Below are 16,488 nucleotides of genomic sequence, written 5' to 3' on the forward strand. Positions count from 1 at the left end.
GAGATTCACAATAACTCAATAAGAAATTATAGGAATAAACATCCATTATATATTCTTATTGAAATGGTGACAAGAGGCAATATAACCTGATAGAGATTTACAAGATTTGATGGGTAGGATTAATAAATGATCCATCACCTTCCTCAGACTCAGAGATTTCTGAACTTCATAAAGTCTAAAATCTGCTAGGAAAGAGAGAAATAGAAAAGACGTGTGTATGTTCACATGTATACAGTATTTTTCCCAGATTTAAGAGAAGAAAAGGTGTGTAGCATTATATTTTAAGAAAATTTTTATAGAAATTTACATAGCTTATAGTAGGAAGATAATAAAGTGTTTGCGTGGGAATATAAGCAAAGAGAAAAATAAGCAATATTGTTGTGGGATTTGATAGAAGTTGTTAGATCACATAAAGAAATAGATGATGTCTTTTGGGAACTTCAGTTGTGAAGGGGAGGAGAGGGTAGAACAATAACAAGGCGATGAATTCAAGATAGGAGAGAGTTGCTTCATTTAGGCTAAGAATGATACATTTGTGAAAACAAAATTAAAAACACGGAAGAGCCTGTCTGGTGTGGCTCAGTGGATTGAGCATCGTCCCACGAACTGAGAGGTCCTGCTAAGATTCCCCTGTCAGGGCACATGCTGCAGGTTCAGTCCCCAGTGGGGGGCACGCAGGAGGCAGCCAATCGATGTTTCTCTCTCTCATTGATGTTTCTGTCTCTCTCTCCCTATAAAAAATTTTTTAAAAGAAAGAAAAAATCAATAAAAAACATATTTTAAAAAAAACAGAGAGGAAAATACTCAGTTGTGTTCAGTTCCCAAGAAGATGATAGAGAGTGAATTTAGACACAGATGTAGGAAAAAGAAAGGAAGTAAAACAACAACTCTTTATTTGCAACCAGGTGAGAGGGTGGAGTTGGTGGGTCCCTGTTTTTGGTGTTTTAATGTTAGGAGGAGGTGTGGTTTTGTTTATGACTTCTATTTTCTCTGTAAACAGTAAGGTCATCTGCTGAGAATGAAGGGAGAGAAGAGAAAAACAGATAGAGCAGAAAAAAGTTTGAAAGAGTCTTGGTAGGGGGTAAGAGCATAGGTGGATACCGGTAATGAGGCACAAATCCAGATTTGCAAAAATTAGGTAGAGTTCAGAAAGTTCATATTGCTAAAGATATCATTGATCCTCAGCAAAACTTTCGATCAGATTATAAAACAAATTTTTAATAACTTCTAGGGAAAGAAGAAATATCTGGCACCAATTAATTTTCCCCGAGAGCAAATCAAGGCAATCTATTCTCATTTCTTTTTTTAATGGAGTTTTGGGGCTTATAGATTAAGTATTTTATTCAGGAAATTATTTGATGAAATTACTTGGGTTGTTCTTATGAACAGGTATTAAACAAAATGCAAAATTTCATGAAGAAATATTGGCCATTAGGAAATTTGTTTAGGGAATCTAAGAGAAGATTCATTTTTAGCATCAATGTAATCTAGATCATTAAAGCTGACATGCTTCTCACAGTTGTCATACATGCCTTAGAAAACACTTAAAATCAATAAAATAATTAAGCTCTGGATAATTAAGCTTGAAAACTTGTTTTATGCAATGCAGCTTTTCTTGTGTAAGAGACATATGATCATGAGCATACATGGTTTAAGATTCAGATTATATCTACTGATATTGGTCAAGTTCTACTGATTAATTTGTACTTAGTCACTTTTTTCTTCTTTTAAGGGACATGGCCCTAAAAGATCTATTAGATGATAGTGCTTATAAACTGACAAATCATATATCATATGGACTAAAAATATCATATCTTGATATCTTTGGCAGTTTAGTTTTATAAATATATAATTAGACATAATATAAAATGAACAGTTTTTTAAAAAAGGTAAAACAAAACCAGAAAGTATGGGTCTTGGTTGACCTCTAGTCAGATTGTACCTGGGCCATTATCAGGACTAAGTGTTCATGAAAGAGTAGGTCACCTGAATGGTGTTTCTAAAGGAAACACAAAATTAAATAACTAGTACTAAAAATGTATTTTGACAAATTGTTTTTAAAGTGTCTGCCTAAGACTTAAGTGGAAAGTATTTAAAACAAAATGAAAAAAAAAAAAGAAAACCTTTTTCTCTTTTGATGGCTTAAAAATTGTGATTTATTCTGAATATTTGCAATGAAATATGCTGAATATGTAACTACTTTGTTCTTTGAAATAAGTTGTTTCATTGATGTTTTATATTATAAGAAGCTAATTGCTTTTTAGTTTGTTGTCAGATGAACTGAACAGAGAAACATAAAAACAAGAAAATAAATACTATGTTAAATAACACTGCCAGTAAAAAACTATAACTACAATGTGTTTTCCTTTCAAAGCTGTGGTATCCATTAATTTAATTACTTTGTCATATAGCATTAAAATAAGGCAGCCATAAATAGGATGTTTTCATTAAGTTTAATTACTCTCTCTAGAGAGTGGGTGGTTATAAGATAGAGCAACAGTTTTCAACCAGTGTGCCCCAAGAATTTCTAAAACATGAAATACCTGACCATTTAGTCATGGGCACTGACCTCTTTTTCCTTAGATAGTCAAATAAAAAAATAACAACAGCAAACGCAATGGCCATCCATTGTTAATGAATCAAAATTATACCTTTTTTTTTTTTTTTTGGTAGATTGGCAAAAATTATATTTCATTGTGTACCACAGAATTTTAGTAATTAGTTTATATGTGCCATGAGATGAAAAGCCCTCTCTGGAATGGTGCTTTATGGGAAGTCCCCAAGATCCCACAAACGAAGATATTATGATTTAGTTTTATTTAGATTGATTTCCTTATGTTCCATTAAATCTTGTTTGCTTTTCAAAGGAGGAAGAAGAGGGAGAAGACAGTATTGTGAATCCTGGTAGAGACAGTGTCACAAACCAAATAAGGAGAAAGGAACCCCCGATTTCTACCACAACAAACTACAATCGTGTAGGGACTAAATTCAACGAGGCCAAGACTAACCGATCCCCAACAAGAGGAAGCCAGTTCTCTGGAAAGGGTGATATTCCCAACACATTTTTAGGTTCCACTTCCCAACCAGTCACTGAATTTGCCCCAGAAAAAGATGTTTCTTTGCGTTTACAGACTGTGACCAAACGGCCACCTCACACTCTGGAAGGTACTTCAACCTCTAAAACTGTTCTCAGATTTCCAAAGATGAATTTCTCTGGGACTATGGAATCTTTAAGTACAGCTTCTATAACAGAATCGCAAGAGGTATCTACTGATATTGGTGAGGAAGAGAGCTTACTGACCAATTTCAAGCTGGACACAGGAGCTGATGATTCTTCGGGCTCCAGTCCCACCACTGCTGTGCCATTCACCTCTGAGAATGTATCCCACGGGTATGTATTCTCTTCAGAAAACCCAGAGTCAATCACATACGCTATCCTTATATCAGAAACTATGAGAAATGCTTCAGAAGATTCAGCCTCATCAGGTTCAGAAGAATCTCTAAAGGATCCTTCCGTTGACGGAAGTGCGTGGTTTCCAAGCACCACAGATGTGAGGACACAACCCGATGCTGGGTCAGGTGGAGAGGGCTTTCTCCACACTGATCACACCGAGATACATATTGATGAATCTGAGAAGACAACAGAGTCCTCTTCTCCAGACCCACAGGTGTCACAGGGTCCCTCAGTCACAGATACGGAAATGCCACTTTATTCTTCCTTTGCTTACTTCCCGACTGAGGTAACACCTCATGCTTTTACTCCATCCTCCAGACAACATGATTTGGTCCCCACTGTCAACATGGTGCATCCGCAGACAACTCAGCCAGTATACAATGGTGAGACACCTCTTCACTCTTCCTCCAGTAGTGAAGTCTTTCCTCTAGTCACCCCTTTGTTGCTTGACAATCAGATCCTCAACACTTCCCCTGCTGCTTCAAGTAGTGATTCGGCCTTGCATGCTACGCCTGTAATTCCCAGTGTCGATATGTCATTTGAATCCATCCTGTCTTCCTGTGATGGTGCAACTTTGCTTCCATTTTCCTCTGCTTCCTTCGGTAGTGAATTGTTTCGCCATCTGTATACAGTTTCTCAAATCCTTCCACAAGTTACTTCCGCTGTGGAGAGTGCTCAGGTGTCCCTGCATGCTTCTCTGCCAGTGGCTGGGGGTGATTTACTGTTAGAGCCCAGCTTTGCTCAATACTCTGATGTGGTGTCCCATCAGACCACTCCTCATGCTGCTTCAGAGACATTGGAATTTGGTGGTAGTGAGTCTGGTGTCCTTCATAAAACGCTTATGTTTCCTCAAGTTGAGCCATCCAGCAGTGATGTCATGATGCATGTACGTTCTTCAGGGCCTGAACCTTCTTATGCCTTATCTAATAACGAGGGCTCCCAACACCTCTTCACTGTTTCTTACAGTTCTGCAATACCAGTGCATGATTCTGTTGATGTATCTCATCAGTGTTCCTTATGTAGCAGCCCTAGCCACATACCAATGCCTCAGTATTCGTTAATATCCCCAACTGCATCATTGCTGCAGCCTACTGATTCTGGTGATGGGGACTGGTCTGGAGCCTCCTCTGATAGTGAATTTCTTTTACCTGACACAAATGGTCTGACAGTCCTTAACATTTCTTCACCTGTTTCTGTAGCTGAATTTACATATACAACATCTGTGTTTGGTGGTGATGAGAACCCACTCTCTCAAAGTGATGTAATAGATGGAAATCAGCCTGAACCGCGTATTTCTCCTTTCAGTGAGATGGGTTACCATTCTAAAAGCACAGTCATGCCCGACCTGTATCATAATGTAAATAACTTGAATGCATCTTTACAAGAATTCCCTGCCTCCATTTCTAACACAAAGGGCATACTTCCAGGCTCTCTTGTTTATACTGCCACTAAGGTTTTTGATCATGAGATTAGTCAAGTTTCAGAAAATAACTTTTCAATTCAAGCTACACATGCTGTATCTCAAGCATCTGGTGATACTTCTCTTAAACCTGTGCTTGGTGCAAACTCAGAGGCAGCACCCTCTCATCCTGCTTCTAGTGAAATGTTATCTCCTTCAACTCAACTCTTGTTTTACGAGACCTCAGCTTCTTTTAACACTGAAGTATTGCTGCAACCTTCCTTTCAGGCTTCTGATGTTGACATATTGCTTAAAACTGATCTTTCGGCTGTGTCTAGTGATCCAATATTGATTGAAACCCTCAAGGTTGATCAAATTAGTCCTACAATATTGCATCCCGTAGCATCAGATTCTGCTTCAAGTGAAAACATGCTACACTCTACATCTGTACCAGTATTTGATGTATCGCCTGCTTCTAATATGCCTGCTGCTTCACTTCACAATGTAACCATTTCTGATGCAAATAAGAAGTATTTTGAACCAGTTTTGCTTAAAAACAGAAGTTCCCAGCAAGTAGTGCCTTCATTGTTCAATCATGATAAGTCCTTCCAAACTGCCCATTTGGAGATTAGCCATGCCTTTTCTCCAAAAGGAAGGCAGGCATTTGCTACTCCTGTTTTATCAATGGATGTACCTCCAAAAACACTTATAAATAAGCTTCTGTATTCTGATGAAGTTTTGACTTCCACTGGGGGTTCAATTACTGAGGAGGTATTGGCTGGTATTCCAAAAGCTGTTTCTGATACACTTTTCACTGCTGGTCACTCTGTTCCTTTAGGAAATGTGTATGTTTCCATTACAGCTGTTTCTTCCAACACAGATACCACAACCAAGTTGCTACTTCCTTCTAAAACAACTTCTGAGCTGACTCACAGTGCCAGATCTGATGCTGAGTTAGTGGGTGGTGGTGACAATGGTGATACTGATGATTATGATGATGATTATGATGACAGAGATAGAGATGGATTAGCCATAAATAAGTGTATGTCGTGCTCCTCCTATAGAGAATCCCAGGAAAAGGTAATGAATGATTCAGACCCCAAGGAAAACAGTGTTGTGGATCAGAATAACCCAGTCTCATATTCACTGTCTGAGAAGTCTGAAGAAGAAAATGAAGTCACAGTTGTGACCTCAGAAAGTCAGACTGATATGGACAGAAGTCCTAATAAATCACCATCAACAAATGTGTTCCCCCAAAACCACAATGATGGAAAACAGGACAATGACATTCAGACTGGTAGCGCCCTGCTTCCCTTCACCCCAGAATCTAAAGCATGGGCAGTTCTCACAGGTGATGAAGAGAGTGGATCAGGGCAAAGTACCTCAGATAGCCCTCATGATAACGAGACTTCCACAGATTTCAGTTCTCCAGATGTTAATCAAAGAGACGTTGATGGGGCCCTGGAAGCAGGTGACTCAGAAATAACTCCTGGATCCCCACAGTCCTCAACACCAACTGTTACTAGCAGACACTCAGAAGTGTTCGACATTTCAGAGGCAGGTTAGTTGTGGATGAAAGGGATAGACTGAGACGTGGTGTTTTCATTCTCAAAAAATAGATAAATCATGAAAATGAAATTTGGTAAAATGACACATCAATTTTTTAATCAAAGCATCAAATCAATTTACAGTTTATAAAGTATGATTTTATTCATTACTTCAAATGAATACGCAATATGTTTTTTTATTATTATTATAAAGTACTGATGGCATACTATAATGTATTAGTTTCAGGTGTACAACATAGTGATCTAACGTTTATGTGCCTTACAGTGTGATCAGGACAACTCTATCAACCATCTCTCACTGTGCAAAGTTATTATGCTATTATTGACTCTATTTCCTGTGTTGCACAGTACACTTTTGTGCCTTATTTATTTTATAATTGGAAGTTGTCGCTCTTATTCCTCTTCACCTTTTTCACCTATCTTCCCCTCTCCCTCCTCTCTGGCAGCCATTAGTTTGTTCTCTGAATCTGAGTCTGTTTCTGTTTTGTTTGTTTTGGTCTTTAATTCTCTGCAAAAGAGATAAAGTGCTTTTTAATTATTGTCAATTTTTCATGTTCTACATGATGCCTATTATATGTGGGAGCAATTATGTGTGCATAGAATATTCTTAGTATACTGCTTTTTAAATGATAAAGTGTGCTTTTTTAAGATAATTTTAATTTTCATATTTACTCATGTTCTAAAGTAAGTTGTGAATGAATTCTGTTGAGTTATATAATGAATTATAAATTCTGAGAGTAATATGATAGAAGCACTTTTTTCTAACCCACCCCATGAAAAGGAATTACATAATTTGCACCACATTAGCTTGAGTAACTATAAAATAGTTCTATTGCTAAATTTTGAGAGTACATGGCAAGATTAAAAAAACAAACAAACAAGGCTTTAATTTTAATTGTCTTTCTTGATTATCTTAACGTTGCCTAAAGAGGGCAGTGTAAACTAACAAAAGCACAGTCTACTTTGTACTTGTTATACACCTTTCTAAGAAGTTAAATAATGGGCATTAATATGCATTGTATGTATAGGATTGTATGACAAGATGGAAAACACTAGAACATGTTCTGTAGAGATGCATTTCATTTAACTATGTATTTTATCCAAATTAGTTTATTGGCCTGATGTTTCTTAGAGTAGATTACTTACAGCATGTACAATACAGATGTTTGCTTCAAATGCCAGTGAGAAAAAAAGGGAAATTCAATACCATTAACCACATAAAATATTAGATACTCTTATCAAATTGATCATAAAAATTTTATTATTTGCTCATATTAAATTTTAAGGCACTTTTAAAATTAATGAAAATATTTCAATATAACAGTAAGTTAAAAGAAAGGCTAAAGTAATCTTGCACTGTTATTGCATGAAAGTATAATCCAGAACATAGATACCATTCTCATTAGGATATTTTCTCTCTTTCGTTATTTTTATCCCTTGAATTGTATGTTGTTTTTTCAGTACAACACCAATTAGAAGTTTGAACATTTTAATAGAGAAATTGTCCTAAGTATTCTGATTTGATACTATTTAACATTGCATTCCAGTTTAAAAACTTAAACTCTATGTGAGAATAAGTAGTGAACCCATAGGTCACCATATTTATTAGTATTGCTGTATATATATAGTTATGTGGCTCTGATTATAGTAAATTTTTTAAATGTTTTATTAGTTGTGTTTTAAAGGAAAATATCAGGAATCCATCTATTTTTCTATCTTACAGGGTGGTGACATCATTGAGATGTTATTGCTAAATTATGCTTTTATGGAAAGACAATATATATAGGAAAATGCCAAACCTAGAAATATTGACTAAAACTTAGCAATTTCTCTTCAGTAAATCTTATTAGATATATTTACTTATTAAGGGTATGTTTTCCCACTGATTAGGAGAAAACTATGGATTTAACATCCAACAGCATCAAATAATTTAGTTAATGAAGTGAATAAAGTAAAACAAGATTAGAGAAGTTATGGCTTGTTTTTAAATCTATATCTGTAAAAAATCATATCTAGTATGTTTCATCAAACAATTGAATATACCTCTTTATCTTTATCAAGTGCATATAGACTACTAATTCTGAAATGTATAATCTGATTATGTATTTTTAAAGGTAGAATAACTTACAAAACATGTTCATCAAAATAATATAGGTAAGCCAAATACTTGTATCTGCAACTTACGACTGCATAAACCAAGACCCAAAGATACTGGATTACTTGATCCAGGTCAGTTAGGGAGTTAATACAAAACTGAGACTGAAAACCTGGGTTATTGGTATCTATTTCTTAGAACTAGGCTTTCAAGATTGTAGACAATAAAATATGTATATAATGCTTAGTTTGTAATACCAGAATTATACTGTTTTTATTCTGAAAACATACTTTAAAATATTAATCATAGTTCTTTATTTTCTAATTGTCTATTAGTAGATTTTTGTCTTATCATTTAGGTAACTCATATATACTGAAACATATCAAAATAAATATTTTAGTCTCAACTAATGAATATAAAAATCAATACAACTAGTTGTCATTATAATATACAATGCAGTTGATTGTGTGCATTTTCATGCAGTATCCCATCTTGTGTAATAAATACTTAGGTTTCATAATATGTAATTACCATGGATTTATCACTCTAACATCTCAATTAAAGAGTTTATTTTAAAATTAGATCTCCCAGAAAACTTAAGAGAAAGTCTATGTACAAGATTATATATGTGCAGATGTGTATGGATAGTATGTATTTATAGTGTGTATGATATATATGGTAATTTGTTACATATTTTATGTGTTACATATCTTATATAGCACATATATGATCAGACATATCTCATATGTGTATGCACATGCATCTATATAAAATATATGTATGTATCTATATATGCTTATATGCATATTGTTATGAATACTTGTAGTCACTGACGACCTGTGTAATTATATAAGCTCACTTTGTATGTAAATTGATGTACATCATTGGTTCTCACATTTTAATGTGAACTAGAATCACCTGGAGGACTTGTTAAAACACAGATTTCTGGGCCTTACCCACACACAGAATGTCTTTTTTTAATTGTTATTATTATTAATTTTTAGAGATAGGAAGAGAGAGACAGAGAAAGAAACATCGACTAGTTCCACTTATTTATGCATTCATTGGTTGCTTCTTGTATGTGCACTGATTGGAGATGGAACCTGCAACCTTAGCATATCGGGAAGAACTTTAACCAACTGAGCTACGCGGCCAGGGCACCACAGTTTCTGTAAATTGGAGGTGGTAGGAGTAGACCTCAAATTTGCATTTTTAACATTTCAGGTGATGTCAATGCCATTAAGGACTGAACTTCAGGAATAATGGATACAGATAATATTAACCACCCTTTGTAATTACTAGGTACCAGGGACTTTTCTAAATGGTGATTTCATTTTTAATCTACAGACTTTTTATTTAGATAATGATAGTCACAATAGGAAAAATGTGAAGACATTGTGTATAAAATAAGATGCTTTGGTTAATTGCATAAAGATATTTCCAGTGCATTCATCATCAGATTCAAGTTTCTAGATGAGCCTTACCATAATAGGTAACTGCCAGAGCACATGGTTAACAAAATAAAAAGTAAACTTGGGCTTCTCTCACAAAAATATTAACTATAGCTTCAGTTTTATGACTTTTAGGCACATCTTTGAATTCCACTATTGTTTAGCAAATGAATCCATAATTATAAGAACAAACATTTTGGAAAATTTGGGTGTCATTTATATGTCTTTGATCTGTATGAGTAGATTAATTTATTGGCCCTTTTCACATTGTCCAGTTACAGGATTAAACTATTGTTTTAAGTCTTAAATTATCTGCATTAGATATATTTTAATGCTGTATTTATGAATTTATATTACTCTCAAAATATTTAAATTTTAATGTAATCCCTTTGTTTTATATCGCAATGGTAAGGCACTTGTGTAGGAAGCATTGTGGACTCTCATGGAGAACTTAAATGCAGTTCTTTCAAGACTTCTCCAGGTAGACAGGTAGCAATGTCAGCCCATCATTGTGGTAGAACAATTTTGATGTTTAGGCACCTTCACTTCCCACTGCACACACCTCAAATAGAAGGGAAGGTAATGACTGGCCATGGACACCCTGCAATTCTGAAACTCTTTTTAACAATTTGGAAGGATAGCTCCAGTGGCAGTGATTTGGAAAGTGCTGGAACAATAACACACCTGATTGGTCACAAAATATACTCATTTGTAATCTTTTAAAATGAACCAAAGGAGAGAATCGAGCCCTTGTCATAATTTACATGTGTATATTTGAAAAGAATTTCTTAGCTCTATGTAGTCCTTCAGTTCACATGCAATAGTATTTTTATTTTTTATAGAGAAAAACAGTTGATAAGATGGACATTCAAAATAACATTTTAAAAGCATTCTACATTTAAATTTTAAATAGCTGATTATCGTCATTAAGGTTTATGTTAATGCAACAAGGGTTATCTTAAGATTCTCTTTTAATGAAATTATTAACTGCTTCTAATTATTTACCTGATTGCAGGATTAAAAATTATTCCTTTAAAATTAATTTTGGAAAATCAAGATTTTATATGGTGATTCAGTAAGTAGCATTGTTTTCCTGATCATTTTATGTAAAGCTGAATAGTTTTCTTATTTTAACACTTCTATTTCCCTTTTAACAATCTTTTCCAGGCAGTTTCATGCTCACTTCTTACCACAGCTCCCCGACCTGGGTGCTAATCCCTCTAGGGTGTCATAGTTCTTCAGCTCTGATAGCTTGCCTTCTTTTTAAATTTTGGTTTACTTAAATTGGCTTATAATCATAGACATTCTTTGCATCATAGGGTCAAAATGTTAAAGGTAAGCAACAGCAATGAAGATTGTAATTATTCAGTTGAAAAATGTTGTAACTTTTCTTGTTTAAATATCAACTCTTTCCATTTTCTCTGACTACAGAGGCCAGTAATAGTAGCCACGAGTCTCGTATTGGTGGTCTAACTGAAGGGTTGGAATATGAGAAGAAGGCAGTTATACCCCTTGTGGTCGTGTCAGCCCTGACTTTTATCTGTCTAGTGGTTCTTGTGGGTATTCTCATTTACTGGAGGTAAGTTAAGTGTTTGTTTCGGAAATGTAATTCATAAAGCTCATATTTTCGCCTATTTTTATCTGAAAGTTCTTCAAAGCATATTCAAAATTCCTTTTACTTGAGAGCTATCATTAATATATCCAGGTAACTATGAATAAGTTGAATTTTTGAATCCAGAGACGTAATAATAAAAGGTATGATTGTTCTTCATACTTTAATCAAACAATTAAAGATAAAATGGAGGACCTTTTGCTTCAGTTAATGTAATACAGTATTTTGACAGCTAGCTGTACTTTCCTATTCATTTAATTAACACTGAAACCTTATAACATATAACATGATTCTAAGCTTCTCAGCTTCAATGCTCCCACCGTTACGATTTCAAAAGTTATTATTTTGGAAAATATAATTTTTGATATAGTAAAAATAAAATTTTAATAATGAGATTTTGTAAAAGATGCATATCAACTGCATACTAAAAACAAAAATGATACCCCATATACAAAAGTAAAAAATTCAAGTGAGTAAAATATGAATATAATTAGAAAATAACATTAATGACTATATTAAGATTCATGGCATTTTATTTATTTATTTAAAATGTTTTTATTGATTTTTTTAAATAGAGAAAGATATAGAAACATCAATGTGAGAGAGATATATCTATCAGCTGCCTCCTGCACGCCCCCTACTGGGGTCCGAGCCCACAACCCTGGCACAGGCCCTGACCAGAATTGATCGGGAACCACTCAGTCCATGGGAGGACACTCAATCCACTGAGCCACACTGGCCGGGAAAAATCCATGAAATTTTAACTTTTATTATAATTTGCCTTGAGGACGAAATTTAGCTTCACTCTCACCAATATCTACTAAAATCTTTAAAAGGCAAGGAAAATTGTACCCATCATAAAGCTTCCCATCCTATAGCAAGATGAACACTCAGCAAATTAGTGAGTTTAATAGAGACACAATGTAAGAGGTATGACTGTGTTGGAAAACAAGGACTTTAATACTAAAAGGAATTATACTGTAAACTAACAAAAGGCACTTCATACTTTGCTTTTAAAAAAACATTTTGTCCCTGGCCGGTTTGACTCAGCGGTTGGAGCGTCCACCTGCGGACCAGAGAGTCCCAGGTTCAGTTCCCGCTAGGGGCATGTACCAAAAAAAAAAAATTTTTGTTCAGAAGATTTATCATTAACTTCTTTATGCTTAGCAACATTTTTCTATAAATTCATATGACCATTCTCTACGTGTTATCCCAAAATATATTCTCATTTTATTCAAAAATATTTACTGTGTGTATTGACTACTATGGGAAAATATTTTTAAATGAATGAATGAATCACAGTCACTTCTGTCAATAAATTTATGCTTCTTGAGGAGAAATAATTCTCCATGGAAAATATATAAAATATTACAAAAATACATGCATAACAGCTGAAATCTTTAAAGCTAAAAGTGGTCTAAAAGAGCTATAGTTAAAAGAGAACAAGGGGTATTGATAGGCCGGAAGTGGCAAGGTAAATGTAAAATGTAGTGCTCGTACTGGATTGAATTCAGAATGTGGAGTTAAAGGAGAAGGGCATTGCAGGCAGGAGGGAAGATGGGGAGCAGGATGAGCTAAGTATTCGAGATAGTGACACCTGAAACATGTCATTGCATGTACATTGGTTGGCTAGGATAGAATGTTTTCAAGGCCAACTGTGTTTCCTACCTGACTTCCTTTACAGAACAGAGTAGACTGCAGAATGTGGAGAACAGATCATGCCTTTGTTATTGTACCTGGTTTATGCATCTATTTTGTCCATAATATGATGCAAACAAAGCTGCTCTCTTTAGTAAATTCTATAGTTGCCAGTGACTCTTTTTACAGAAGATTCCATCTTCTGTAGAATCCCAAGAACACAGTAAAGAATTCATAAATGTTTGTTCAACAAGAATTCATATTGCTTTTCTCCCCACTGGGCTTGTTAGCCTACCTTCTTACCAACGTTGATATCACGTTTGTTTGTTTATTTATTTATTTAGTCTTTGTCACTTAGTTCATTTATTTATTTTTAATTTAATTAATTAATTTATTTTTGTTACAGATGTTTCTCCTTTTTCCCTCACTAATTCCCCCTCCCTCTCCCTCCTTGCCCTGTCCCCAGCCTTATTGTCCCTGTCCATTATTCATGTACACATGCATATAAGTTCTGTGGTTTATCTCTCCCCTCTTCTGAGGGTTGTCAGTCTGCACCCCACTTCCACGTCTCTGGGACTACCTCATTCCTCAGACTGTTATGTTCATTATATTCCACAAATAAATGAGATTATATGATACTGTCTTTCTTTGTTTGGCTTGTTTTGCATAGGATGATGCTTTCCAGGTTCCTCCATGTCATCCCAAAGGATGAGAGATCTTTCTTTCTTACAGTTGCATAGTACTCCATTGTGTATATGTACCACTGCTTTTTTATCCATTCGTCTACTGATGGACATTTGGGCTATTTCCAGATCTTAGCTATTGTGAATAGTACTGCTACAAACATGGGGGTACATATATTCTTTGTGATTGGTGTTTCAGGCTTCTTAGGGTATATTCCTAGAAGTGGGATCACTGGGTCAAATGGCAGTTCAATTTTTAATTTTTTGAGAAAAGGGGTATCATGTTTATTTAAATGACTGGTTTCTATCTAATCTGATTTCCCCTGCCAAACCAGTTTTTGAAGTTAGTGGAAATTGGAGTTAAGCAAATTAAAAATAAGATGGAAAATAGGACCAAATTCTACTGCATATTAAATAGTGTTAGAATAAAGTTCCAATAAAGATGTCAATGGTTCATAGTTATAAGATTGAAATAATTGTAATGAATCTTCTAATATGTTACTTAATATTTTTACGTTTATTTTCTACAAATTTGAAAACTACTCTTATTCAATATGATTTGATGTTTCATGGAAAATTTCATTTTGGAGTTGTTTTTTTAAAAAATTTTTTCTTTGTTGGTTTTATAGAGAGAGGGAGAGAGAGGTAGAAACATCAATGAAAGAGATGATTGGCCGCCTCCTTCATGCCTCACACTGGGGATCAGGCCCACAACCTAGGCATGTACCCTGACTGGGAACTGAACCGGAATCAAACCCCGCAACACTTTGGTGCTTGGGTCAGTGCTCAACCAGTGAGCCACACTGGCTGGGCTAGAGTGTTTTTTGTTTTTATCTTCTTTTATTAATGGGTCAGTCCATCTGTATTAAGTAGAGAAAATAGATAAAATTACAAGTTGAGCAATATTAATTTGACCTTCACTAATAACATATTTCTCCTTTCCTCACAAATAACATTTTATGTACCTTGAATACAAAGTGCATTAAAACTCTGATGGTTTTATGTGTATATTTGATTTCTAACTATTAAGTGCTCTGATAAGATTTGTCACTCTTACTTACCCATTTCAGAATTTAACGTATCTGTTCTACTCACATCTACCTGAAGTTAAATCACTTGGAAATGTAACCTTATAGATCAGTAATATGGTAGGGGAATCATTTTCTAAACTACAAAATGCCAGTGTTAGTGCATTCTTCAAAGTTTGTGTGAATTATCCAAATTCTAGTGCAGTCGCATTTACAAAAAATATGATTCCACTAGCCATTTGGAAACATTTGAGGTCTTCCTGGAAACTGCAGCCTGTGCAAAGATTTAAAAGGCATACCAACAAGAGTCCTAATGGTAATATGGCACTTATTAGTGTTTGCAAGTTTATATATTTCAACATTTTTCTAGCCTAATTTTTTAGGAGAAAATATAACCGCGTGTTATGATAACTCCTCTCTTTTGTCTAATTTACCTAACTGAAGGTGGTCTTCTATGTTTTGTGCAAACCTTGAGAAAAAGCATGTTGTAGCAGGAAGACAGAACAAATTAGAGGTGATAAAATCTGGGTCACTTTCGCAGTTCAGCCTGGCATTTACTTTATGGCCTTGGGCATGTCACTGACCCACCTAAGAATTAGTTTTCTCTTTTTACCATTTGCAAGGAAAATTCACTAGATCGTTGTAAAGATTTCAGTCAGACCTTTTTTTGGGTTTCTGTCATGAATACAGCATGATATTGTTTCATATTTGTATAAGGATCTAAAAAATGGAATAATAATTACACATTTTTAGCTTTTAATTCCAAATACTGTGATGAAAAGGTGTAAATTAAATAATCAGATTAATGTTGATTGATAGGACCTATGTCTACAAGTTTAAACCAGTCATCACTTTTTTCATCATGGCTGAGTGATAATTAGCAGGAGACATAGTTATCAACACTTAGCACATAGACGTGAAGACATTCACTGCTTATACAGAACAGATGGACTATAGATATTGAATCTTTTCATACATTAATATAATATGCCTTGAAATTATTTTCCAGATGTTTTAAGGTATAATTTACATAAGTCAAATTTCAAAGATGCAAAATTACTTCAATAATTAAGATTTTCAAAAAATTATTTTTATAAAGATAAAGAGTAGACTTTTTAGAGCTTTTTTAGTAGTTAGAATCTTAAAAAAAAAAAAAAAAAAATACCAAAGGTATATTCAACAAAATAGCACTCCATCAAAAGCAGTATAGAAAAGTTTCCATAGACACATTGTTTTGGCTGGGGGGCAGGAGTGGGAAGAAAAGCATTTCAGATCTCTTGATCTTAAATTTAAGTTTGTGATCCATTGAGGGGAGCCACCAACCCAGAATAGAGGCCTCCCAGTACCATGCTGCTTTTTAAGTAGAACGCCACCTTCCTAGGTAAGACTGTACTATAAAGAATATCTAGTAGCAATATACAAATGCCCATATACAAATGCCCTTCACCCAGAATTTATCCTGCACTGTTATAATTTTTCCCACTTAGAAGATTTTTGGTATCATTTTTCTACTTATAAGGTCATTTTGCTGAAAAAAGGTAGAGTTGGTATTTACCCAGA

General features: G+C 34.7%; 1 protein-coding gene across 1 annotated transcript in view; it reads left to right on the forward strand.

Annotated features, from left to right (window-relative positions):
- Window positions 1-16,488, forward strand: part of PTPRZ1 (protein tyrosine phosphatase receptor type Z1) — a 142,665-nt gene that overhangs the window by 91,577 nt on the left and 34,600 nt on the right. Inside the window, exons 12-13 of the mRNA XM_036246326.1 lie at window positions 2,868-6,414; window positions 11,399-11,546. Of these exons, the coding sequence (XP_036102219.1) occupies window positions 2,868-6,414; window positions 11,399-11,546 (3,695 nt within the window). The remainder of the gene's footprint in view (window positions 1-2,867; window positions 6,415-11,398; window positions 11,547-16,488) is intronic.

This window comes from Molossus molossus, unplaced genomic scaffold (assembly GCF_014108415.1).
Source record: "Molossus molossus isolate mMolMol1 unplaced genomic scaffold, mMolMol1.p scaffold_m16_p_7, whole genome shotgun sequence".
In the NCBI taxonomy this organism is placed as follows: Eukaryota; Metazoa; Chordata; class Mammalia; order Chiroptera; family Molossidae; genus Molossus; species Molossus molossus.